This window comes from Sphaerodactylus townsendi, linkage group LG08, assembly GCF_021028975.2.
Source record: "Sphaerodactylus townsendi isolate TG3544 linkage group LG08, MPM_Stown_v2.3, whole genome shotgun sequence".
Classification (NCBI taxonomy): Eukaryota; Metazoa; Chordata; class Lepidosauria; order Squamata; family Sphaerodactylidae; genus Sphaerodactylus; species Sphaerodactylus townsendi.
Genome location: NC_059432.1, coordinates 83,362,923 through 83,388,640, shown reverse-complemented (window position 1 = coordinate 83,388,640; position 25,718 = coordinate 83,362,923). Strand labels below are relative to the sequence as shown.

The following is a 25,718-nucleotide window of genomic DNA, read 5'->3' as shown; positions in this document are numbered from 1 at the left end:
CTTTTCTCCCTCAGGCTGGTCAGTCTTCAGTAACACTTGCAGTAAGAATAGCAGTTCCATTGGGCAATACAAAAATCACTGCAGCAGTGGAGGAAATCTGTGCTGTCTCAGAAGTTTTGAAGTGTTTTGTTTTTCAAAGCACTGTGTTAGAACAGATTAGAAAATCAGCACATCGCAGCCCTTGCACAAGCATTGTGTAGACATGCCCCGAGTGTTGGGAAGATAAGCAAGCAGCAACTATTCCATCAAATAGAGCTAAGGACAGGAGGGAGAACTGAGAGATTGCAGGCAGAAGAGGATTTTAATATGTATGCAAGTAAACACTAGGGATAATTCTGTTGAATGAAATTCACTTACTGATTAAAATAGATGTTTGCCCTCCAAACATCACTTGTGTTTAAAAGTAGTTTTTTTTAATAAATGTGCAAATTCTGCATAGAGCTTGAAACTACCATTTGCCGGGCAGAGACAGCAGAGCACAAGACTGCACATTAACATATCCAATGGCACTGCTTCTGGGACATGGCTGCAGAATACCCATGCCATGCAAGAATAATGCACAGGACTCTCTGAAAAGGGATATAGTTGTACAGCTGGTTAGTCTCGCAAAGGAATATCACTGTAGCCGTTAAAACATGAACCTCTCCTCATGCCACCACAGTTACATCCACTTTGATTTAGGAATGTGGAAATTTGATGGAGGGAGATTTCAGCTTCAATCTGGAGTTAAAACTAAGTTATAAAGAACATCTGAAGATGCCTGCTGGATCAGATCCGTGGTCCATCTTCTCTAGAATCCTGTTTCATATGATGTACAACTAGTTTCCCTAGAGGGTCAACAAATATCATAAAGACCAAGGGCTCCTTCCCTACCCCACCACCCTTATTGTTCCTGGCACTGGTATTCAGCTGTTCATGTGGAGGTTCCCTTCATTCACTATAGTTACTAACCATGGAAGAACCTGTCCTCCATGAATGTGTGTAATCCCCTTTCAAAGCTATCTATACTCATGACCACTGACTGTTGTTGTTGTTTTGTTCTCAGTCTACAACTGAGGGCAACATTTGGCTAAGATATCAATGAAAGGCGATTTTTAAAAATTATCTAAATTTAGGCCTAAATAGATCAAGTTTGATTCCATCGTCCTCAACAAAGTTCTATTACATAGCATTGCTACACATAGCTCCAAAAGTATGTTTAACATTTCCAGACTCTCTAATGTGCATTCAAAACCTACAATAGCAAAAAATACATTCTAGATTTTAATACCACTTCCTTCTGCTTTCTAAACTACATTAGTATCATTCACACATGAGATGTTTGGTGAAATGACTCCTCTATCTACAGGTGGTAGTGGTGGAAAGGGCTGTGAAGTCACAACTGACTTATGATGAACCTGTAAGGTTTTCAAGGCAAGAGACGTCCAGAGATGGTTTGCATTTCCTGCTTCTGCACCAAACCCTGGACATCCTTGGTTGTTTCCCATCCAAATACTAACCTGAGTCACCCCTGTTTAGCTTCCAAGATCTGATAAGAACAGGCTAGCCTGGACCATCCAGGTCACATAATTCTGAACAATTCACCACTTTGAGAGAAAATTATTTTCACTCTACTGGTGCTCAAAGATGAGCACAATTTGCCTCTCCACATAGGGTGAGGGCTGTCTAGCTTCACAAGCCCCTTTTCAATTGGAGATCCCGCCAGATTGGCAGAAAATGTGTTGGTTAGTTAATTAGACAAAAGATCTTCCTTAGTATAGCCATTCACAACGTACTACAGAAGGCACTATAACTTCCTGAGAAATTCTGTCTGGTTGGGGTTGAATAGGAATAAAAGAATGCGGGAGAGTAGCAAAACAATTTTAAGAAGAAGAAATTACACAATAAAAAAGCTGTGAGAAGTAATCTAGAGGCTTGAGACTACACCATTTGTAACCATACAATTTTTTTGTAACTTGGTGGTTAAACGTCTAGCTTTATTTACATGTAGGGGCAATTTAGATTTAGGGTGGGAAAGAAAATGTTTATTTCCTACTTTTATTTCTTCCTTTAGTCTGTTGCTATAAATAAACATTTAATTTGCTCAATTATTTCCCTTTTTGTAATCAGTTACTTTTATATGCTAAATAAAAGCTAAATTGTTATTCAGCGGTCTTCATGGATTTCTGCATCCACATAACTCTATTAACCCCATTAACCCATTTTAACAAGGGAGTGAAAAAACTGTTTACCAACAGCTTTATGGATCTGTGATTTTCAATATAGACTTCAGTCCTAGAAACTGACTTTATGCTTATTATATTTAGTTGGAACAGACCAGGGTCAAGCCTGTAGACTTTATTTTGGAAAAAGTGCTTCCTTCTAAAGTACCTTTGAAAGGCTACTTGGTAGGTAAGCCAAATAATCCTTAAAGATGAGAACATTTATAGATGGCCCTTTCCGCACGAGCGGAATATGGCGGCCTGGGGATGGCAAAAACGCCGTCCCCAGGCCGCCATTTGCACAGGGGGCGCAGCTGCTGCGCCGCCGCGCCGCCCTCGCGCCGCCCAACCGGCACGAAGCCGGCGTTTCCAAACCACGCTTCCCCAGCGTGGTTTTTTTGGAAACGCCAGCTTGGAGCTGCTGCCGCTATAACGGCAGCGCTTCCCAAGCGCCGCCTTCCCTGGTATTCACCAGTCCTCAAGAAGCTCTCCAAGGCGCGTCGCCGAGGTTTGGGACACGCTTCCTTTGCCCCTGCGACCCCGGAGCAGCAGCGCGAGGACAGGGGCTGGTCCCTGGCCTCGGCAACGCTCCAGAGGGCCGATCGGGACTGGTGAGTCGCTCTTTGACTTAATGGGCGCAGCTCTGGCGCCTCGGGCTATCCTAAGTAGCTGGTTCTTGGGACTCGGCCTCCATGATGACAGTTCCCTGCGGCGGTCGGGTCGGCGTGGGTTACGCCGACCCAACCCCTTCCGCTCTGTTTGGAAGGGGCCGATCTGTGAAATTTTGTGCTTAATAATTGTGTATTTGGTTCTTTCCAGGGAAGCCAAAAATATCCCACTCTTTCCCCAGGGTATCTATCCTAAAAACTCCATAATCAGGGTTGGCGCTCCTGTTAATTGAGCAGTCAAATATGCCCAGAAATCAGTTGATTGCCTATTATTTGATCAGAAGTCAAATATTTCTTGAAGTGAACAATATTACTTCCTAGGAAGCAGCTTACTGTTTTATTGCATTATAGCATCACTTGTCACAGGTTGTCACAGGTTGCCACAACGCTGAATTCAGCAAAGCTTCAGCTGTTGCTATAACTTCAGGCATATTTACCCAGACCTTTTGTTTTTGTTGTTAAATATTACTTTCTGTGTTGCGATGTCATTTTTAAAAGGTTCTTGACTGTAGACTGACTCTAATGTTCCAATTGAAATTCTAAAAAGAACTATTCAGTGGATTGTTCACATTTTAAAAAAGTCATGGCTAACGTTAAAATGATACTGCATCATTTTTTTTAAAAACCCAGTTTTACTGTTTCACAACAATGGTTGCTTTGTCATTTGTTTTGTAAAGAATCTCCTTTCTGTTGTTCTACAAAGTGCAGTTAATTGTTAAACATACTTAACCATTGTTCAAAGAGGTTTGACCAAATACTCTCTCTCTCTCAAGTCAAATGCCGAGTCGTTTGTGGGACAGTGTGGATCCATGTGATGCCGCAGGTGCTTCTTGCCCCCAAATAAGACCCTAGAGAGAAAAAGCACCAGTATCTGTGGGTCCTACCATGCCAGTGGCTATGCTGAGATCTGATTTCAGCTGGGAAGGGATGAGTTGGTCCTCTGTGCAGATGCTAGGATCCTTTCGATTAACTGCTTGTATAGATAGGCTGTATAGTTTAGTTCCAATTATTCATTTCCAAAATGGATACAGTGGCTTCCTTAGTAATTCTCCATCACAGTGACATGCAGTCTTTCTCTATAGGATGATGACTTCGCAGAAGGAATTACTGGCTCCAGCCTGGCAGATGGGAGTCATTTGATTCAATCAACAGGCTTTAAAATCTGCATCTATCAACTGCATTTCAGTAGCAATTGGTTGAGGAAGTTTGTGTTGTAATGAGTATCCCATTTGAGAAAACAAAGAACATACATTAATACTTGGATTTAAAAAATCACTAACGTTCCCTCATCACACAACTGCAATCTATTTAAAAACACTGGTTACTTTGTTCCATGAAAACATCACTCATGTTATTTTCTTCCCTGTCTACTTCATGTCTCCTTTACCATAGTGTGAGATTTATGTGCCTATTTCAAAGGAGGGGTCAGAAAACTTTGCAGAAATAGAAAAGTAGGAATCCTATTGTTTGGAATGCTGCTAGATTTTTTAATGCTATTTAATAGGCTGAAATGTTGCCACTGAGAAGGACTTTATTTTCATTTGTCCTAATTCACACCTGAGGGGTGGGGTGGCCATTCAATCATTCCGATACAGCTTTTGTATAATTTTCAGTTTTGATTTTACTCTAAGGAGGTTTTTTTGGCAGACCATTTTTAAGTTAGAATGCAAATGACCAGTTTGGCACATATGGCTTTTGTTTCCCATCTTTTGCTGATAAGTTCAGAGGGATATTTGGCTGACTCCAGTACAGTTAGATGGAACTCTCTTAGAAGAGAGGAAGTCTACCAGCATGGTGAGCCAGTGTGGTGTAGTCATTAAGAGCAGGTAGATTCTAATCTGGAGAACTGGGTTGATTCCCCAGTCCTCCACCTGAGTGGCAGAGGCTTATCTGATGAACCAGATGTGTTTCTGCACTCCTACATTCCTGCTGGTCACAGTTCTTCAGAACTCTCTCAGCTCCACCTACCTCACAAGGTGTCTGTTGTGGGGAGAGGAAGGGAAAGGAGCTTGTGAGCCACCTTACAGAAGAGAAAGGTGGGATATGAATCCAAACTCTTCTTCTTCCTTCTTCTTCTTCTTCTTCTTCCTTCTTCTTCTTCTTCTTCTTCTTCTTCTTCTTCTTCTTCTTCTACTACTACTACTACTACTACTACTACTACTACTACTACTACTACTACAGATCCTAGTCCACAATAGGGCTAAGAGGTCAGCTCCTCTTGGAGAACTGAGCATGATCTCCTAACTTTCAGTCCTGCAACAGAGACACACTCTTTGGTCTTCTCATATCTAAGGATCCTGCAGAATTTTTTGTAGGACTACATCTAAGATTCTTTATATTTACGCTTGAAAATGTCCATGTGGAAAATACGTATTTGTTTACAAATTATTATGCTGATACATTACGCCTCTCCCTATGAATCAAATATCAGCATGGCATTGTGGTTAGAATGTTGGAATAGGATCGGGAAGATCCAGGTTCAAATCCCTATTTTTCTATGGAAGTTGGGTAACCTTGGGCCAGTCAGAAGCACTTAGCCCAACCTATGTTACTGAAATGTGACGATGGGAATGAAAGAAAATAGAAGATCAGCTTACAGAACTAAGTTGTCTACTGTGTTTATATTCACCTAATATAATACATCAGGGAACAGACATTTTTATCAGCAGCACAATGAATGATCAAAGTTAGCAATATAGAAAGAAAATAGTAATATACACAGCAATTTGCCAAGAATGCAGATCACAATTTCTGCCAACCAGAGACCAAGAATAATCTCATTGTGCATTATTTATCCTCAAGGTTGTGAAGTTTTCATTATTAATTGCAGTTCTAATGATTTATGTTAGGTGGGAAACAATCTCTTTTAGATTTTGTTCATGCTTCTAGTATTGTACAGTTAATAATTCTGTAGCGATTGGGGTAGGTAATAATGGATAACCACAAGCTACAAATTCACCGATGCACAAAATATTCAAGAACTATTTAACAATTACCTTTGAAAACTAAGTTACAGATTATGGAAACCAAAACATTGCACTGTGTTCAGGGACTGTGATGTGTTTAACTTCATCAAAATGAGAGACCATTTCTAACATAAATTTAATTTTGTTTTGTCACCAGAGCGGGGAGATTTTCCAGTGAGCACAGCTTTGCCCTGGACCTCTTCCCTCCATCCATGGCCAGCCTGCCTAGCTCCACCCTTCCCACTTTTCGCACTTCTGTCCATACTCTTGTTTCCCCTTCCATGTTGCCTGCTCCTTCCTTCTTCTCTAAACACTCTTATCGACATATCAATGTACTGATACAACATAGTTGGCTTTTGCAAGGAACAGCACAAGCGGTTTCTGTTTCTAGCTCCAGCTTATCTCACCCATTCTGCTTCTGCCCTCCCTGATGAAAACTTTTTAAAGACAAGCCTCTTTTCAAAAACAAGCCTCTTTCCCACAGCAGCAGCAAGAGAGAGGCTGGAAGGGGGAGAGAGAGAGAGTGTGTGTGTGGAAGGGAGGGGGGGGAGAATATCAGTTTTATAGTGTTGGGGCTCCTGAATATTATCAGATCTGTGCTGTTAAGAGGGACAGAGTAAAGAGAACCAGGAACCAGAGGCCTGTTGAGACTAGCTGCGGGTAGAACTGGGCAGCCTCCTCACATGTAAACAGAGAAACGCAAGGAGAGCACACTTCAGCCCCACTGTGCAGCTAAAAGGCCCGAGGTAAATGTTCCACAAGTAATGAGCCTATATATTTTTTTCAATTGCAGCAAAACCCACAAAGAAAACAAAAAAATGCAATAAGCAAAATTCAAAAATCGTACAATGTGAACTGTACTTGTATAATACATATAACAATGCATTGAAGCTGCCTCATATTTTTCACAAATATTGAACAACTCTTTCCCTTAGTATGAATGTTTTATGAACAGATCCAATTTGCAAATTCTGCAAGGTGATATATTGAAGATAATGACATTCCCTGAAGTGTCTGTCCAACGGATCTTTTGAGGCACTTTTTGGCACTGAATTTGAACAAATCCTACTTTTGTTTTCATTTGCTTTGAGGTTTTTTTACATTCCTCTGCAACATGGAATGCAATTTGTAATGCTTCTAAAGCCACTTTGTTGCCAAGAGGTGGCTATTACCACTTAAGAATAGGTTGAGGTTTGGCTATATAAGATAAATTATTTTATTAAACAGGTCTCCTTAACCTTCTTTACTGCATGACCCTCATGCTCCGCTGAACGATTTTCTGATTGTTGTCCTCAAGAGTCTACATTTTTCTTGTATCACTGAGGCCCCTTCTTCACATCAAATGTATAGTGGGCTGAGGTCAAGATGAAGTAATCTGCTTTCCTGTTTTTGTGTTCACATGCATCCGTGTTCACATGCATCCGCGCAGACAGTGATTGGAGCCCATGGAAACAATGTGGATTGCACGTCTATTTTTTTAAAAAAAATTACCTCCCACCAATGCATAGCTGTGCAGGCATGCACAAATTAGCCCCCACAACCATTCTGATGTCTCAGGATACCACAATATGACTATTTGCACCTATGTGGCTACATAGATGCAAGCTGTGAAATTTTTTTAAAGGAAACTGCAGCCAAATAAAGCGCCTCCTTCCCCGCCATTTGCTTGCAAGGAACTGCAACTCAGGATTTTTCAAAAGACTCTCGAATAGCGCAATTCTAAAAAAAAAACAGTTCAGGAAAAATACTACGGGGCAGACTCGCTTTATTTTTTTTATTGAATAGTTTATTGAAAAACAACAAGATAAACTTTTTAAAAAATAGCAAAGAAACAACAAAATTGACAATTATACGGTATTATATTTAAAAATCTTATGATTTTGTCCTTCGTCCTACATTCTCATTGTTCCTGGTTTGGGGAAAATAACATGGGGCAGACTCGTTTTAGAGGTGGGATCTGTGCGAATTGTCCCACCAAAAACATTTTTCCCCGTTCTAAACCCATGTTTATTGGCCCTTGCAAAGTGGGCCTGAGTTGTTCCTCCTGTTTGCCTTTTTATCTCCATTACGTAGTTCCACATTTATGGATTCTCTCTTCTTACATATAGATAGAAGTAATAATCTATCATCTAGTGAAATGGAGAGTATAGAAGTGTCTAGCAGTATGAAATGTGACTTCAGACATCCCTTTTCTAAATCTTGCCTCAGCTATGCACTCCCTTTGGCAAGTTCCTATTTTCTTGTCTGAACCCCCACATCCCATCTGCTATATCAGTGGTTCTCAACCTTCCTAATGCCGTGACTCTTTAATACAGTTCCTCATGTTGTGGTGACCCCCAACCATAAAATTATTTCTGTCTCGGTTCCTAAGACCATGGAAATATGTGTTTTCCAATGGTCTTAGGCGACCCCTGTGAAAGGGTCGTTGGGGGTCGCGACCCACAGGTTGAGAACCGCTGTGCTATATGGAGGTAAATAATGTGACATTTCTAAGTACTCCAAAAGCATTATACAAATGTAAAGCATTATTCTGATGTGTGTAGCCAGATCAAAATACCCCCCCTCACATTTTTTTCAATCACAAGCATTGACACTACGTCTCCTTTTTCCAAGTGGTTATGTATCCATGTACATGATCATGTGAAAAAAATGTACAGTAATGTCTGAAGGTAATTTTGATATGATAATTGTTGTTTTAGTGTTGTGTGAGTTACACAAACTAGAAGTGATCTTCTGTCAATATAATATTTTGATGCTATGGAAAAGGGACTTGTAGAATAATAGAGTTGGAAGAAGCTATACCAGCTATTTAGTCCAATCCCTTGCTCAATGCAGGATCAGCCCAGAACATCCCTGACAAGCTGCTGCTTGAAGACTGCCAAAAGGGGGGAGTTTGCCACCTCCCTAGGCAGTGGATTCCACTGCTGAACCACTCTCTAATGTCCAGTCGCAGTTCTATCCATAATTTATACCTATTATTGTGAGTCCTATTTTCTGCTGCCAACAGGACAGCTCTAAAGGACAGCCTTTCAAATACTTAAATAGAGTAATCATGTGTGCCCCCCCGCCCCCGGCCATCCTCCTCTTTTCCATACTGGCCATACCAAAGTCCCTCAGCCTCTTCTTGTAGGGCTTGGTCTCTAAGCCCCTGATTATCCACATTGATCCCCTTTCTGCTCCTGCTCCTTTCTGTCTACATCATTTTTGAAGTGAGGCCTTCAAATTTGCACACAGTACTCCAGGTGTGGCCTGACTAATGCCGTGTACAGCAGGACTATGACATAGTGCAGTTTGCATGTTATGCCCAGTGGTGGGATTCAACTAATTCAACAACTGGTTGTTTACAAGCACCATTTTAACAACCAGTTCTGCCGAAGTGGTGCGAACCTGCTGAATCTCACCACTGGTTATGCCCCTGTTGATATATCCCAAGAGCGCATTCGCCTTTTTTGCTGTTGCATCACACTGACTGATCATATTCAGCTTACAGTCCACTTGTACCTTAAATCTTGTTCACATGCGGTGTTATGCAGAAGTGTATCCCCCATCCAGTAAACATGCTTCTCATTTTTGTTACCCATATGTAGAACTCTATACTTGTCCTTGTTGAATGGCATCTTGTTCACATCTGCCCACTTTCTCAATGTGTTCCAATTTTGTTGGATTCTATCTTTTGGGATGTTCACTACTCTTCCCAGTTTGATGTCATCTGCAAATTTAATTAGTTGTCCCTCCACCCCCTCATCCAAATCATTTATAAAACTACTGAAAAGTACTGGGGCCAGAACCAAGCCCTGTGGCTCCCCACTGGACACCTCCCTCCAATCAGATGAAATAACATTGACAACTACTCTTTAGGTGTGACACTCCCTCCATTTCCTATCCACTTAATTATCCTAGTACGCAGTGCTTCAGCTTGCATACCAAAACATCATGTGGGACCCTGTCAAAAGCTTGTCACTTGGTCAAAGAAGGCAACAAGGTTGGTCTGGCAGAATCTGCTGTGAACAAATCCATACTGGCTTCCCTGGACCACCAAGTTGTCCTGCAGATGCTCACAAATTGACTATGTTAAAATCTGTTCCAGTATTTTCGCTCAGAGAACAGACTGATTGGCCTGTACTTTCCTGAATCATCCCTACTCCCTTTTTTGAAGATTGAGGTAACATTTGCCTTCCTCCAGTTTTGTGGCACATCTTCCATCCCCAAGAGGTCTTGAAGATAATGAACATGACTCTGCAGGTTCTCTAGAAAGTTCTTTGAGCACCAGAGGCATAGCTAGTCCATACTGCGCCCAGTGCATACTTTGCATTTTCTGCCCCCCCTCCCCTCCCCCACATACACACACACTTAGATTAGTTCAGCCTGAAAGTGCAGGCTGGAAAAAGCAGCCTGTTCACTTGAGGCTGAAAACAGCCTGGTGGGAACTACACTTCCCAGGAGACCTTGGGGCTTGCATCCCACCAGGCCATTTTCAGCCTCAAGTGAACAGGCCACTTTTCCACCCTTTACTTTCAGGCTGAACCAAGGTAAGTGTGGGGGGGTGCTGCGGGGGCTGATTTCCTGCACACACACCCCGAGCATGCGCCTAGTGCAATGCGCACGCACACACTTCCCCCTGGTAGCTCCGCCTCTGTTGAGCACACTTGGGTGCATACGATCCAACCCATGGGAACTGTACGCATCCAGAGCAGCTAGATGCCTCTCAACAATCTCTCTGTCCATGTCAATCAGCAGCCTGGATGCTGTGACTTGCCTACTCATTACTTTTAGTACTGCCATTACAGTACCATACCCCGAACTCAAAGAAAGAACACAGAAATCAAGCTGTAAAATAATTTGACATGCTTTTCATCAAAAGAGATGTAAAGTAATATAAGGGATTACACTGAAGTGGTTATATTTACAACCAATAATTTTAAGTATATATCTTGTTTTCTTTTTAAAACAGTTTTCTTATTTCTTCCTCTGTGTGAACACATAATAATGTTACAGCAACAGTAAACATATTTTTGACTGACTCATTATGATGAGCTTCATCATGATTTTTTAACTTTTGGAACTGGTTGAAATTAATGTTGATGAGTTTATACCCTGTTTTGGTTCTAGTTTAAGGGTACAATTCCTCTCCTGGTAAAAAAAATATGACAAACGCATTTCCCTCGAAACAGACTTCTTCTACCTGAATAGGGAAGGAAGGTTTTTTAAAAAGCAGGGAGCAGTTCCTATTTTTCTGCCGTATTTCAGGCCACATGAGATTATTTCTGGATACTCACTGAGACATTATTGTTATAATTAAGCATGTACATTGAAAGTGCAAATCCGTAAGTATGTCAAAAGTACAGAACCCCATGTATCAACAAAAAGTGACTGTTCATAGCTATTGCAGAAGGAAGTTGGAAGATGGTTGGCGGAAGGTCTCTTCTTGGTGCAACAGATGAACCTGCACTCCCTCACCTCCTTCACTCCCTTCTTAGTGACCCATTTACCCCACAGAACAGAGCAGGCACAGTAATCTCTACCTCTGTTCTGGTTATGGGCGTTATTAACCTGAAGAACCCCAGAGCACTCCTGCTTCACTTTTGGTTGCCATGGCAACATCTCCCTTATCATGAAGATGATGCTGTCCAATCAGCCCCAGCAAGGTCTGAAAACATTTATTGAAATGTTTACTTCAAACCATAAAAGCAAAGGGTGCAAAAGTTGTTGATACTGACAGAGTGGTGTAGTGGTGTGAATGCCTCCCCTTGGGTGGGACCCTGGCTGGGATTCCACCCTGGGTCAAGCTCCAGCTCCTTGCTTTGGAATTTGGCCTCAGAAGTGGAGCCCAAGGAATCATCATCACTGCTGCTGGGCTAATTTCCTAGCTCAACAAAAATCTAGTCACTGGCTTTCTCCCTGGCCTGCTCACTCCACTCTTCTTATAGGAGCTGGATCTATCCCTGCCACACAGTTGCCAACCCCCATTCTTGCATCACTCTCTTGTTCTTCCCTCTGTTGCCTGATAGGCTGGTGTCTCTACTTTTCTATTCCTAACTCTTCTCCCCTCTAGATTTGCATCTGGCCCCACCTCCCTGTGTTCTCCAGCCAGGCCCTGGCACTGCCAGCTGATCCAGCCTGGTCAAGGGCTCCTGCACCACCATGGCTGGCCCTGGCATTGGGCAAGATGGTGTGGGTGCCATGGTTGCTCCCTGTCTCATCCTGCTGTGTTTTCTTTCTTGAGCTGTAGCTGGGCGATCAGTTCTCCAGGGCACAAAGAGTCAGCCTACCAGTGCCCAAGCATCTCTCCTTTTGCTGCCACCATCTTTCTCCTGCCTGTGGTTGCCTGTTGTGTCCTAGTCCCTCCTGTGGTCCTGGCTGACAGGGTGAGCACTACTTATGCTAGGGGCACCCAGGCCCTTGGGTGATCATAAGGAGGCGGCAGTAGGGGAATCCACCATCTCAGAACACATGGTTAGCATGTTGGACTAGGATCTGGGCAACCTGAATCTGAATCCCTGCTCTGCCATTGAAACTAACTAGGTGACTTTGGATCTGTTACTCTTAGGGTTGCCAGGTCTCCCTGGCCACAAGCAGGGGATGGGGGGTGGGGGTGGCAGATCTAGTTTGGAAAACTCCTAGAGATTTACGGCTAGAGCCTGGGTAGGGCAAGGACCTCAGTGGGGTACAATATCATAGAGTCTACCCTCCGAAGCATCCATTTACTCCAGGAGAACTGATATGTGTATCTGGAGATGTGCTGTAATTTCAGGGGATCCCCAAGTCACATCTGGAGGCCGGCATCCCTAGTTGCTCTCTTTCAGCCCAACCAAAGTCACATGGTTACTTTGTGGATAAAGTGGAGAAGGGGATAATAGTGTAAGCTCCTCTGGACCCCACTGTGGGGCAGAAGTGAGGCATCATTTAATGACAAGGAAAAGTGCAGAGAGGGGTCTAATGCACAGTGGAGCATGAATATTGATTGAAATAGTCATCATCTAATTACATGTTCTCATTAATTCTGAATTACCATGACCAGTATCTATTTTGGGGTATCTGATCCCAATAAAAAGACAACTTTATTAATCAAAATAGCTGCCAAAAAAATACTCCATCTTGAAACTGAACTAGAATTCATCAAACACTTTGATACTGTATCTCAAGGACTTAAGATGGACCTGAGATCCCTCAGCCATTACAGGTGGTAACCAGCTTACAAAAACTAGGGAAGCTACATTATCACCATTTACCACTAATTTGAATGATCTGTGTTCTTTTCTTGATAATACTTGTATTTCACATAGTTACATCATATAGTTTACTTCCTGGATTGGAACCTAGATACTATATACTGCAAATATTGGAGGAGAAATTAATACAACATAAAGCAGGGAGACAAGAACCTTCAAAAATGTATATTGAGTCTGGGATCCCTAAGACAATCAACGTACCTTTGCAAGGATAGGAATATATTGCTGACTATCTTATCAACAGGCCAAACTAAACATGACAACATCCTCATGACTGCCACAAGGATTCCACCTCCATTTTAATTATATTTTGATAATTCAAAATGCTGCAAGGGTCTGGTCTTTTTCAAGTGCTGAAACAGCAACATTGGGAAACAGGTCTCCCCCCACCTCCAAGGCATGATATGTGTGTGCACAGCATTGCTGGCCCATTTGGCATTGGCCCTCACAGAATTTTAAAATGTCTTTAAAACGGCGGCAGCATCTTTGGAGCAGATGTCACGCTTTCCTTGCCCTATTTGTGTGTCTGTCTGTATTTCATACTAGTGCCCTGAATGTCCTCTGTTAAATGAGGATATGAGACTAAAGATAAAAGATAACAGTGCAAACTAGAGAACTATTGTTTAAAGGTGCAGGCCCACACTCGGATCACATTTAGAACAATTTTTTACTTGTAAATCTCTTGTAGAAAAATGAACTGTGATTCCTGTCAGGCTGGCAGTTTCACATTGCGGCAATCAGGGTTGCTTCAGGGAATGAAAATATAGAAGACACTTTGTACCTTCTGTCAGACTTGCTTCAGCCAACTGAAAATACCATATGTAGGGTGGGGCTCAACTTTATGAGGAACCTTTTGTATAGCAAACATATTGGATCAAAGGGTTGCAAATAAGTGCAACAATGAATTTTCAAGCACATGAGGTTCTCTGCTAGAGACTGCCTGTAAGATTTAGCATATCAAAGAACACCCAGAGACAGTTATCCAGAGAATCTTTGAAGTAGGGTTTAGAAATAAGGTTCATTCTGGGAATGTCTTGGATTAACCATGATGGCAAGTTTTCTGGAGACTTGATTTCTGGAAGAAACATATACAACAAGTAGAAAAGCTTAGCTGGAGTTGTTCCAGCTGGAGCTGACAGACTCGTAGATGACAGCAGGTCAAACGACACATTATTGTTTTTAAAGAGCTGGGTCGAGGTTTCCCATACCAAACTTGTGTTCCCTGCAGCTACAAGGAAATTGTTTCTTTTTAAAAAGTGAGCGCTGAAATGGGTTCAGAACAGTGCCAGCCCACACCCAGTCCATCAGCCCCACTGCACACTAGCAGATTTAGGCAGCCAGACGGAGCAAGGGTTGCACAAACAAGCGGTAGTTCTCAAACTACCAAGGATCCTGTCTGCATCCTCAGACTGGCCAAGCTGGAAAGTATCTCACACAACTGGAAGAGTCTGCCCCCTGGGGCCAGCAATTCTGAGAGTCCCCCTCCCTTCCAAAAATACAATTAAACCTTGAGCATATTTTGATTTTATATTGTTTAATGTTTTAAAATATTGTGTGCTATTTTGAATTCTAAAGCCATGACCTGTAAACGTTTACAATAAATAAAAATAAATACTTGAGCCAACATGTTAAAACTGAACTGTGAGTGCAGGCTGTCAGGCGGCACCCACTGTTCAACTCACTTTTTAAGTTTGCAATCCAAGTTGTTCCTAAGCTAACCAAGAACTTCAAAAGCATCCAGGTTGAACTAGAACACAACCAAAAAGCTAAAGGTCAGGCAGGCACATAGCAGTCATGTGAAGTGATCCTCATCAGAGCTTACTGCTCCTGTGAATAACCCCTAATTCCATAGCTACTGCTGTCTTTAAATCTTGATTCAGTCCTTCAAAGCAATACGTGTAGAGTTTTTTATATGAGGTCTGTGGCCTCAGGATACTCTCTTCTTGCCTTTTAAAGCTTTTCTTAGCAAGCATGACAGATAGAAATGTGACCTTTTTGAAGATTCGTTGCACAAAGACACCTTAGGTTGTACATGCAGAGCGAGGACCAAATGTTATTCATCTCTAGGTTCCATTACCATAACCATGATTTAATGGTGGGGAGCGGGCTTGATAATTGGATTCTGCCCCATTTGTTGATTACCCTGTGATGCTTGAACTTTGCTGCCAACTTTCCTGAACAGGATAGGATAACAATATGATGTTACAAAATAATAGTTCAGACTGTCTAACCTTTTTTAAAAGAGTTACATAGGCATCGCTCTGCTGACGTTACCTAGAGTAGATCTTGGTGTAGAGACCAATGGCCATCCTTCACCAAGCGTTGAGCTAAGCTGCAGTGTGACTGTATAGACCACTCAATTCCCCTTTCACCAGGCTGTGACCCATCTGGGGAATCTTGGGCAGTGTGGACCCATCCTTTGTCTCTCTTTATCGTTGGTTTGCTTTTTTATTAAGTACATTTTATTCTGCCATTTCTTCAAGGAGCTCAGGTTAGCATACGTCAGTCTCCATCAGGTCATTCTCACCTAAAGCAATTATACTATAAACAGCTTTTTCAACCATGCAATCTTTCACTAATGGACTGTGATATTTTTGCTGAGTTCTTTGAAAACAAAATCATAAGCACATTTTGGCCTTGACATCTGCATTTATTCCAAGCTGATAGGACTAACCATTGGTCCTACTTTTGTCACATTTACTGAATTCATTCCAATTATTGACACCCAAGGGTATGGACAGATACATATTTCCATGTGGTGTAGTGGTTAAAGCATTGAACTAATATCTGGAATACCAAGGTCCAAATCTCCACTCCACCATAGAATCTTGCTGGGTGATGTTGGATCAGTCACTTTCTCTCAGCCTCACTTATCTCACAGCATTGTTGTGAGGATAAAATGGAGAAAAGGAAAACAGTGTGAGCCACTGCGGATCCCCACTGGTGAGAAAATCGGGGTATAAACAAAGTAAATACATAAATAAATTGTCACAGTACCACCGGTGTCATCAGCCCTGTTCCAGCGTTCCCCTTCGCAAGACACTTGCCACAGTAGGAACAAATTGTTTAGTAAAGACAAGACTGGCCTATCTATTTGGCAGAGTGAAATGGCTCTCTCTCAGGTGCCATAAAGGAGTAGCAAATTGTCAGTGATTTAGTTTATTATCATATTTTTATCTTGATGGGGGATGCCATTTGGATCTTCTGCCTCAGGCACCAAAATGACTTGTCCTGTCTCTCAGTAAAGAAGACTCAAGGCTTCAAGATAGTCAAATAATAAGGAAATGTTTCCCAGAGGCAGGCACTTTCAGAATCATAGAATTGCTTGTTTATTCCATAAGGTGTCTTGACAGTATTGAATTCAAAGCAGGTAAATACCAAAGCCTAAACAGCCTATGGCTACTTTTTTCTAGTTTCATTGATATCCATTTAATCAGAAAATACCCTCTGAAACAACTAAATTGGAGATATACATACTCTGGTGGCACATTTCTTATAAATGTCATATTGTAATGTTTTAGTAGTTTTATTTTCAATACACACAATTATCTATGATATCTTACTGAGAAATAGTTGCTGTACAGAAATCCATTGATTCTTCAATCACCATCTACTTCTCTCCTTTTCTTTAATAGGGTTGGTGTTGATCCAGATGAGGATCTGAAGGCAGAAATTGCTAGTCAGGCAAGTGACAATTTAAAGATAACTATCTGGAAAGGATTGATGTTCAGTTCAAGGGGCTTTCAAAAACTAGAGAATAGGTCCTAGGAACCCTTGGGGAAATGCCAACTCTGCTTAGAAAACTGGAAACTGAAGTTTACTTTTTGAGGATAATGTTGAACAATAGTGGACTTGATGTTTAATACATCAATCCTTCAGCTGCCTGTCATTTTTCATTTGAGGTTTTTGGTTTCAGTAGATAACTAAATTTGTGGCAATAAATCAAGGGAATATGTATTATTCAAATTCTGAACTTTGGGGTGTAATGTTAGGTCAGGATATTATAAATGTGCATTCACTGATATAATACATTCAGTGTAAGGCTACTCCTGAAGATTGTATGCTGCAGAGAATGTAAAACACCCAAAATTGTCACCCAAATTGTCACCCAAAATTGGATGTACCTGGAGTCTGGTCCCATCTTTACCAATGAGCTTATTAGTCCTTAGCAGTTTACATCATTCAGACATTTTTAATCACACTGTGCATAAGGGGTTTTTTTTTAATTATCTTATCTTCTCTATTCACATAATACATCTGATCAAGTATACCTTAAGAACCTAGGCCACAAGGGTTTTTTTTTTAATCTATGAATCAAACTCACCACAGTCATAGTGCCTCATAGGTCTATAAGTATCTTTAGTACTCTGTGGAGTCTTGTTACCTTTTCTCTCCAATGTTATTGAATAAAAGCAGACAAAGGTATTGTACCAGGACATTGTAGGGCATGGTAGAACTGTGCATGCTTTGCTTCCTGCATCCTTAACCAACCTTCCTCTACCAGTCCTCTCTCATTATACCACACAATATTAGTAACTTGCATTGTGCTGTAGGGGGACTGGATAGGAATATAGGCTATAGACACAAATTTCATACTCCTCATGACAGTTTATTGTGCCAGTGGCATATATGATGTGTATAAAAAGAAGGAACAAATGAGGCTGTGCCATGCTTCTAGCTTTAGGTTTTTGCCAGATACACTGTCATTTGCGCAGTGGGGTTGGTTCTGAGGGGATGACTCATTATTTTCAGTCTGGAAGAAAAGAAGTTGATGAAAAAGACTTATTTGAAATTGGAGCTATGGACTCAGTTTTGTTGCCAGAGGTCTACTACAATCACCTGGCCCAGTCATGTTACATTACTTTTAGCAAAGCACTCACCATGCATTTATCACTTGCCTTGCTCATATATTTCCACCCATTCATGGGGAGTCTTTGGTAACTTAATATTGCAAGGCTGTCAATAGTGTTCAGAAATAATTGAGTGCAGCTAATTCCACTGTGTTTTCAACTTGTGTAGAATATAGACAATGCTGCCCTTGATGCACACCAGCGAAGGAGAGGTTATCATTAAGTTCAGTTGCAAGGGGTATTAGAAACAACTCAGTGCTTTCTTCTCAGTGCTTGAGATTTTAAAAATAATTATTTCTCACACAAGGAAAAAAAAGTTTCCGTGACAGTTTTTTGTTCAGCTGGCTGCTGTGTTTATAAACTACTTAGGTACGTCTCCTCAGAGAAATTTACAACACATATTTTGAGCACGTATTTTGAAAGAGGCCAGGTCTCCAGAGAGAATTGGCTAGTATAATGAACAAAATTATAAATTGTAAACTCTTTTGTCTTACATTGAATAGGGAATAACTAGTTTGAATTTAAATCATACATTTCTTTCTTTCCTGCCACTTTGAACTATAGGTTCCACCATCAAACACAAACTTAGGTCCACTCCGCATGGGCCAGGGAAGCAGCTGCACATCAGGGTAAATGACGCAGCTGGAGCCCCGGGACCGTTTGCATGCTTCCGTGAGGGTGGCCTTGGAGCTACCATGGCCCACGGAGGCACATCTGCACAGAGGCAAGTCCTGTGTTTTTAAAACTTACCTTCTCTCCCTGCACAGCTCAACAGGGATGCGGGGACACGCCCCCACAGTCACAGCGATGTCCCAAGGGAAAGGCTTGTTGTTGTAGTTGTTGTAGATGTCCCGGGGGTCAGAGGACAGCGTGGGTGTGTCTCCCTACCCCTGCAGAGCTGCTCAGGGAGAGAAGGTAAGTTTTTTAAAAAACAGGATGTGTCCAAAAATGGCACCTCCAGCTCGATGCTATTCATCCGGCACCAGGTGCAAAATGCTGTTTTTGAAAAACCTTACTCATTGAGTGAGTTTCAAAAACAGCGTTTCCCCACCATTTGGCTGAAGGGGAAGCATGGTGTTGCCTCATTTTGGAGGCGGCAGCCATGCGAAGTGTGCCCCCACGGTGTTCTTACTGTGCCTGGGGCACTGTTTTGGCCTGTGCAGAGTGGGTTTGATTTAGCCCATTGAAAACAGTGAAACTAAACATGCTGCAGCCCTATAGATAACTGTTGTCAAGCTCCATTGACATCAGTGGGACTTCCTTTAGAATGCATAGCATTTAACTGCACCACGGAGTTGGACCACACTCATCCACATCATTCTCACAAGCATTTCCCATTGGAGGAACAGATTCCATGGCACCTAATTTGAATCCAAATCCTGTCACTGGTTTTATTGCTTTCCATCAATTTCTAAGAATAACAGCTGGCTCATGTTCAGCGATACTTTGATTGCCTGCGACATTTTTATTGCTTCCCAGGACCCCAAACTTTTTACCTGCATCATAAGCTTTTCCTCACTCCATGGTGCTACATTTTGAAAAACATGCTTCTACCAACCCCATATTCAATACCTGTTTTTCCCTGGAGTAATTTTCTCTGTCGCCCCAGGAAGTGTGTTGACACTGACAGGAGTCTGGCAAGTTTTGTGAGCTGAACTCTTTTATTTTGTTGTTTTCAATAAGCCTTGGAAAATCAAGGAAACCTTGATAAAAGGCAAGGTATAAAAGGTAGAAAATTGCTCATGTTCAAGTCAGATATGAGAAAATGTGCCTTTGGTTTCCTAGGCCTTCGCACACTTCAGTATTCATTGTCTATCTTGTTTGTTTTCTCAGTTTGTCTGGCAACCAAAAGGATGGGGGTGAATGACACTGGGCACTTTCACACATGCAGGATAATGCACTTTCAATCCACTTTCACAATTGTTTGCAAGTGGATTTTGCTATTTCGCACTGTAAAATTTGGCTGCAAAGTGCATTTAAAGTGTATTGAAAGTTCATTATTCTGCATGTTCAAAAGTGCTCACTGTGCTGACACCAAGGCTGCTTTCACACATTCAATAATGCACTTTCAGTGCACTTTAGCAATCATTTGCAGGTAAAGAATAAGAAGAGTTTGAATTTATACCCCACCTTTCTCTTCCGTAAGGAATTCTCAAATTCTCAAATCCTTCCCTTCCTCTCCTCACAGCAGATACCTGGTGAGGGACGACAACTTTTCCCCTTCATTTTTTCCCCCACTGCCCGGCCAAACAGCAGCAGGGGCAGCAAGTGGGAGATGGGAAGTCCTCAACACATCCTTAGCCACAGAGTGCAGGTTTACAATATTATTTAAGAAACCAAATCTCAGATACACAACAATACAAAAACAGTGTATAGAACAAATTAAGGCAAATTCAAAGTAGCTGAATGTTAAAGGCTGGTGCATAGTCACTTTGGGGAAGGTTACTGGGGAGAGGAGTGTAATTGGCAAAGCCAATCCCAAAAAAGCTGAAAAATACTTTACCAGTATTTTTCAGCTTTTTTTCAGCCTTAAAAATAACAGCTTTTTAAACAATAGCTGGTAATCCTTATCACAAAAAAGCTGGAAAAATCAGGGGTTGGGGGGGAGGTTTCAAGCATAATTTCAGGATCCCCAGCTGCAGTGGTAGAAACTGACACGAGTTGACAGCGTAGGCGCAACTGAGCATATACAGAGTGCGGCAATAACCACTGGAGCCAGGGAGTTCACGCAAAGAAAGAATGTATTGGCATTGATACAATATATACAGTTTAAACGGACAGAGCCTTCGGCTTAGGTCCTGTCCCCAGCAAGGAACACACACACACACACACACAAGAATTAGTCATTGTGAATTCCAAATTTTACACGTTCCATGGAGGTATATTCTGCATATGGCTGTTTATATTCAAACAAAAACATAAAATGACAATGCATCTTTAGAGGAAACATTTGTCTTCCTAGCCTACCAATGCATATGTACAGTGGAACCTCGGAAATCGGCGCCTTCAGAAATTGCCAATTTCAGTTTTCACTGGTCGCCGCCGGCCGTTAGAACATCTCAAATTTCGCCAACAGTCACGGATTTCGCCAACGTAAATTGCGTAATTTACAGAAATTGCTACGCTGTTTGCGCATGCACAAACAGCGCAGTTTCTGAAATCGCCAATTTCAGATTTTGCCGATAATCGCCAGATGGATTATTGGCGAAATCCGAGGTTCCACTGTATTAACATAACTTTCATACCTATAGACACATTTCCATTGGATATGCTACATAATAATCCTCCACAGTCAGTTTTTAAAACAGAAGCCAGTATTTAAAGTCAATGAATAAAATATCAGAAACTAAATACCACAATTAATTTCCCCATGTTAATTTTTCCACATCAGGCTTGGGTATGAAGGAATCAAGACATAATTATTTAAATATCATGATCCCAATAGGAATGGCCCTAACCATAAACCATAAACAATTATAAATAAAATAAACAGATACTTTCTAAGCTTGACAGGAGCAAATTGAGAGTAGTCCTACTACAACAGTTTAGAAGAATTGTCATTTTTAATTGATCACAGGCTATAGCATTTAATAAAATTAAAATCATTAATTAAATATATGTTGTATTATTCTACAAGTGCCAGTGCTGCAAGGGAAAATATGGTGAATGATTTAATGTCTTCTAGAACATATTTGTACATGAAGATGAAGATCCTATATTATTTAGGAGTGAGGCACAAAAAGCTGCATTTGAATACAATCAGCAAGTCACACTTATGGAGCAGCTATGGTGGATTCAACACAGCATAATAATAACAGATTGCATGCGTCATTTTAAAATCTGGGTCAATTTTATTCTGTTTTTGTCCTCCACATGGGTGCCCATTTTCTGTGAAGGAACTGAGTTGAGGTCAAGGAGGGGATTGTTTTCTTTCTGTCCCTTCTCACAAACTCGCTATTTTTTTTACAATGCAAATGTGCAGGCTCAAACATCCCGTTGTTCCTGCATTCTGATTGGCTGTTCCATCACTACAACCCTCCTTCTGCCTGTTCCTGCCCTCTGCTAAGGGAACACTTCCAATTGATAGAGAATCTACAGCAACCCCGGGAGCCCAAGAAGGACCTCCCCCTCCTCCTCCCATTTCTCCAGCATGGAAAAAAAGTTTAGGGCATTGAAATCACAACACATGTAAACAGGAAACATTTAACTCCTCCCCCTTCCCTTTCCTGCACACATTTGGGTAAAATGGCGCTCACAGTTGCTGCCATGGGAAGAAAACGTGCTTGGGGGACATTTCAATGGGCTACCATACTGGCCGGCAGCTAAGCAGAAACAAAATTGACATGACATAAGACAGGAGAACAGGCAGCAGGTGGGGAAAATAAAGCAGTTTGGTGCTGTTTGCTTGGGAGCAGGCTCAACCCAGGAAAAAGAGCAATTTTGGTGATTTTAAAAAAACCCAGTTTGTGGGAAATATAACGGGTCAATCCCACTTTGGGTGAGGGACCCATGTGAATTTCTTTCCAAAACTGGGATATTTCCCTTTGTCATCCCATTATATTTCTACCGTGCAGAATCCACCTATATTAGTGCTCACGACAAAGTAATTTACAATGCAATCCTGAAGAGAGTTACATCTTTGTAAACTCACGGACTTCAGTGGAACTCTGCATTCAGTGCAGCATTGCTGAGGACTGTAGTGTTAGTTCTCAGGACCAAAGCAGGTCTGAGGACCTGTGAATTCTCAGGACCAAAGCAGAAAATGCAAGAACTAGTTATTACAAACATAAAGATAATGTAAGAACACGAACTGCATTCTTCAACTTCACCAATTATTTTCAATCAGGAAGTTGTCATGGATGCAGGGAAGCCACTAGTCAACAAGTACTGAGGGTACAAAAGCTAGCATGTCATCATTGTACCCAGACTTTACACCCTCTCTGCCATTCACCATTCATAATGCGCTGGAAGGGGAGAGTCCATCACCCTCATTAGAGGTCTCCATAGTCCAGCAGATAGAAAGGTGACCACTGATACCTGCAGGCAAACTTTCCTCCATTATATGTTCAAATAGTCTGGCAGAATAACAGCTTAATAGCCCTTTGATCAGAAAAGGAAGAACTAAATTCCAATCACAGTAATCAGCATTAATGATCCCATGAGTAGGAGGGCCCTGAATTGGGTTGCCAGTCTCCAGGTGGCAGCTGAAGACCTCCCATGGTTACAACTGATCTCCAGGCAACAAAAATCAGCTCCCCTGGAGAAAATGACTGTTTTAGAAGGTGGACTATATGACATTATATCCCATTGAAGCTCCTTCCCTCCTCAAACCCCACCCTCCCCAGGCTCCATCCCCAAAATCCCAAAGTACCCAAAACTAACAATCCTAGGCCTGAATATGGAGGATATATTCTAAAGGAACCTGATCTCTGCTACATCACCCCATGGTCCCACACAGGAAATGTTCAGAACATTCAGGAAGTGAAAATATAGAAATATAGAAGACACTTTGTACCTTCTGTCAGACTTGCTTCAGCCAACTGAAAATACTATATGTAGGGTGGGGCCCAACTTTGCCAGAAACCTTTTGTATAGCAAACGTATTTGATCAAAGGGTTGCAGATAAGTGCAACAATGAATTTTCAAGCACATGAGGTTCTCTGCTAGAGACTGCCTGTAAGATTTAGCATATCAAAGAACACCCAAAGACAGTTATCCAGAGAATCTTTGAAGTAAGGTTTAGACATAAGGTTCATTCTGGGAAAGTCTTGGATTAACCAGCACAGCAAGTTTTCCCTGAGACTGATTTCTGGAAGAAACAAAAACAACAAACAGGCAAGCTTAGCTGGAGTTGTTCCAGCAGGAGCTGACAGACACATAGATGACATCAGGTCAAACAACATATTATTGTTTTTAAAAACTTGGGTCGAGGTTCCCCGCACCAGACATGTGTTCCCTGCAGCCACAAAGAAATGACCTCTTTTTAAAAAGTGAGTGCTGAAAGGAGCTCGGAACAGTGCCACCCCACACCCCGTCCATCAGCCCCCACTGCATGCTAACAGATTGTCAGGCAGGAGCCTGGCATCGGGGGCGCCTGTCTGCGACTGAGAGGGGGAGCCAGGAGCCTGGATGGAAAGTTACTTTATTTTCTGTTGAGCTGAAACAAGTAGGGGTGCCCAGGCCAGATGGATGCTCATCTCTTCCTTTGGCCTTGGAGTTCTGTCTCACCATTTCACAGTTTTCCTTTGTAGTTGGGTAGCGTGGGAAAAGGTGGGATGGGGGGTGGGCACTGGGGTTGATATACTGTGGTTTGGGAAAAGACAATTTAGAATTGGCTTTTCGTTCGTTGGCCACTGATGCTTTCCAATAAAGTCTTTTGAACTGGTGGTTCTGGAGTCTTGTTTGGTCTCAGATCCAGGGCTTGACACAGATTTAAGCAGTCAGAAGGAGCAAGGGTCACACAAACAAGCAGTTCTCAAACTACCCAGGATCCTGTCCACATCCTCAAACTGGCCATGCTGGAAGGTATCCCACACAACTGGAAAAGTCTTCCTCCTGGGGCCAGCAATTCTGAGAATCCCCCTCCTTTCCTAAAATACAATGAATACAATGAAAACTTGAGCATATCTTGTATTTTGATTTTATTATTGTTACTTATTTTATTATTGTTACTATTATTATTGTTTTATTATTGTTACTTGGAGATTTGAGGGGGTGGAGCGTCCCCAGGCTCTACCCCCAAAATCTCCAGGTATCCAGAACTAAGAATCCTAGGCCTGAACACAAGTGTCAAACTCGCGGCCCTCCAGATGTTCATGAACTACAATTCCAATCAGCCCTTGCCAGTATAGTCAATGCTCATGTTGGGAGGGACTGATGGGAATTGTAGTTCATGAACATCTGGAGGGCCGCAAGTTTGACACCCCTAAAGGAACCTGATTTCTGCTGTGTCACCCCAAGTTCCACACAGGCAATATTCAGAACACAGATGGAAACATTTCATTCATGTTTTAAGGGACTAGCTCTTTGAAAATAAGAAAGAAGGAATCCAACCAGGCAAGGGGGAACAGATTTTGTAACAGCAATCTTGTGAGATTCTGCACAGTGGAAAGGAGTAAGGCAATGGAAATATAGATGTGAGTTTGGGTCCTGCTGTCCAGAGATGGTGTAACACCAGCACAGCTTACTTTTTAGATTCTGCTGGAAAGGGGAGCAGGACAAGATGTATGCTATTGAATTCAATAGGAATGGCATGAGTGCTCATTCATTTCATTGGGGCTTGTTATACTTTCCATCCATTTTTCTTTACTCTCTCAGTGTCTTTTACATTTTAAAATTTAAAACCTAACCCAGTATTGGTTCATAACTATTGTGAAATGAGAATTTTTAATTTGTGTACATTTGCATCAAACTTAGTTATTGTTCTGAAGTTTGAAAATCTACAAAAAAAGTTTTTTAAGACCGCTTCTTCTAATTTTAAATTACAGACTGCAGGTAACCTGAATAAAAACACAACCAAAGCAGAAAGCGCCTGGCTCTTCAGAATATGGTACGGTTTTGATCATAAGTATCCTATTATCACTTTTGTGTTACCAATCCATGGAAATTAATTATATTAGCATGGGAAATAATTAAGAAAAACTTGGAGGGAATAACTAGATATTTCTTTTTATTTTCAATAATGTAAGAAATGAAATCACATTGTTGGTTCAGAAAAGAAATAATGCCAGGGATTTCAAAGGAAGCCCTGAAGTAGATGCTGTTACAGTATTAAAGGAGATTAGGAAAGAAATGAAATAACCCC

General features: G+C 41.6%; 1 protein-coding gene across 1 annotated transcript in view; it reads left to right on the top strand.

Moving 5' to 3' along the window:
- Positions 1-25,718, top strand: part of SLC9A9 (solute carrier family 9 member A9) — a 334,255-nt gene that overhangs the window by 219,703 nt on the left and 88,834 nt on the right. Inside the window, exons 13-14 of the mRNA XM_048506098.1 lie at positions 16,700-16,748; positions 25,402-25,481. Coding sequence (XP_048362055.1) covers positions 16,700-16,748; positions 25,402-25,481 — 129 coding nt within the window. The remainder of the gene's footprint in view (positions 1-16,699; positions 16,749-25,401; positions 25,482-25,718) is intronic.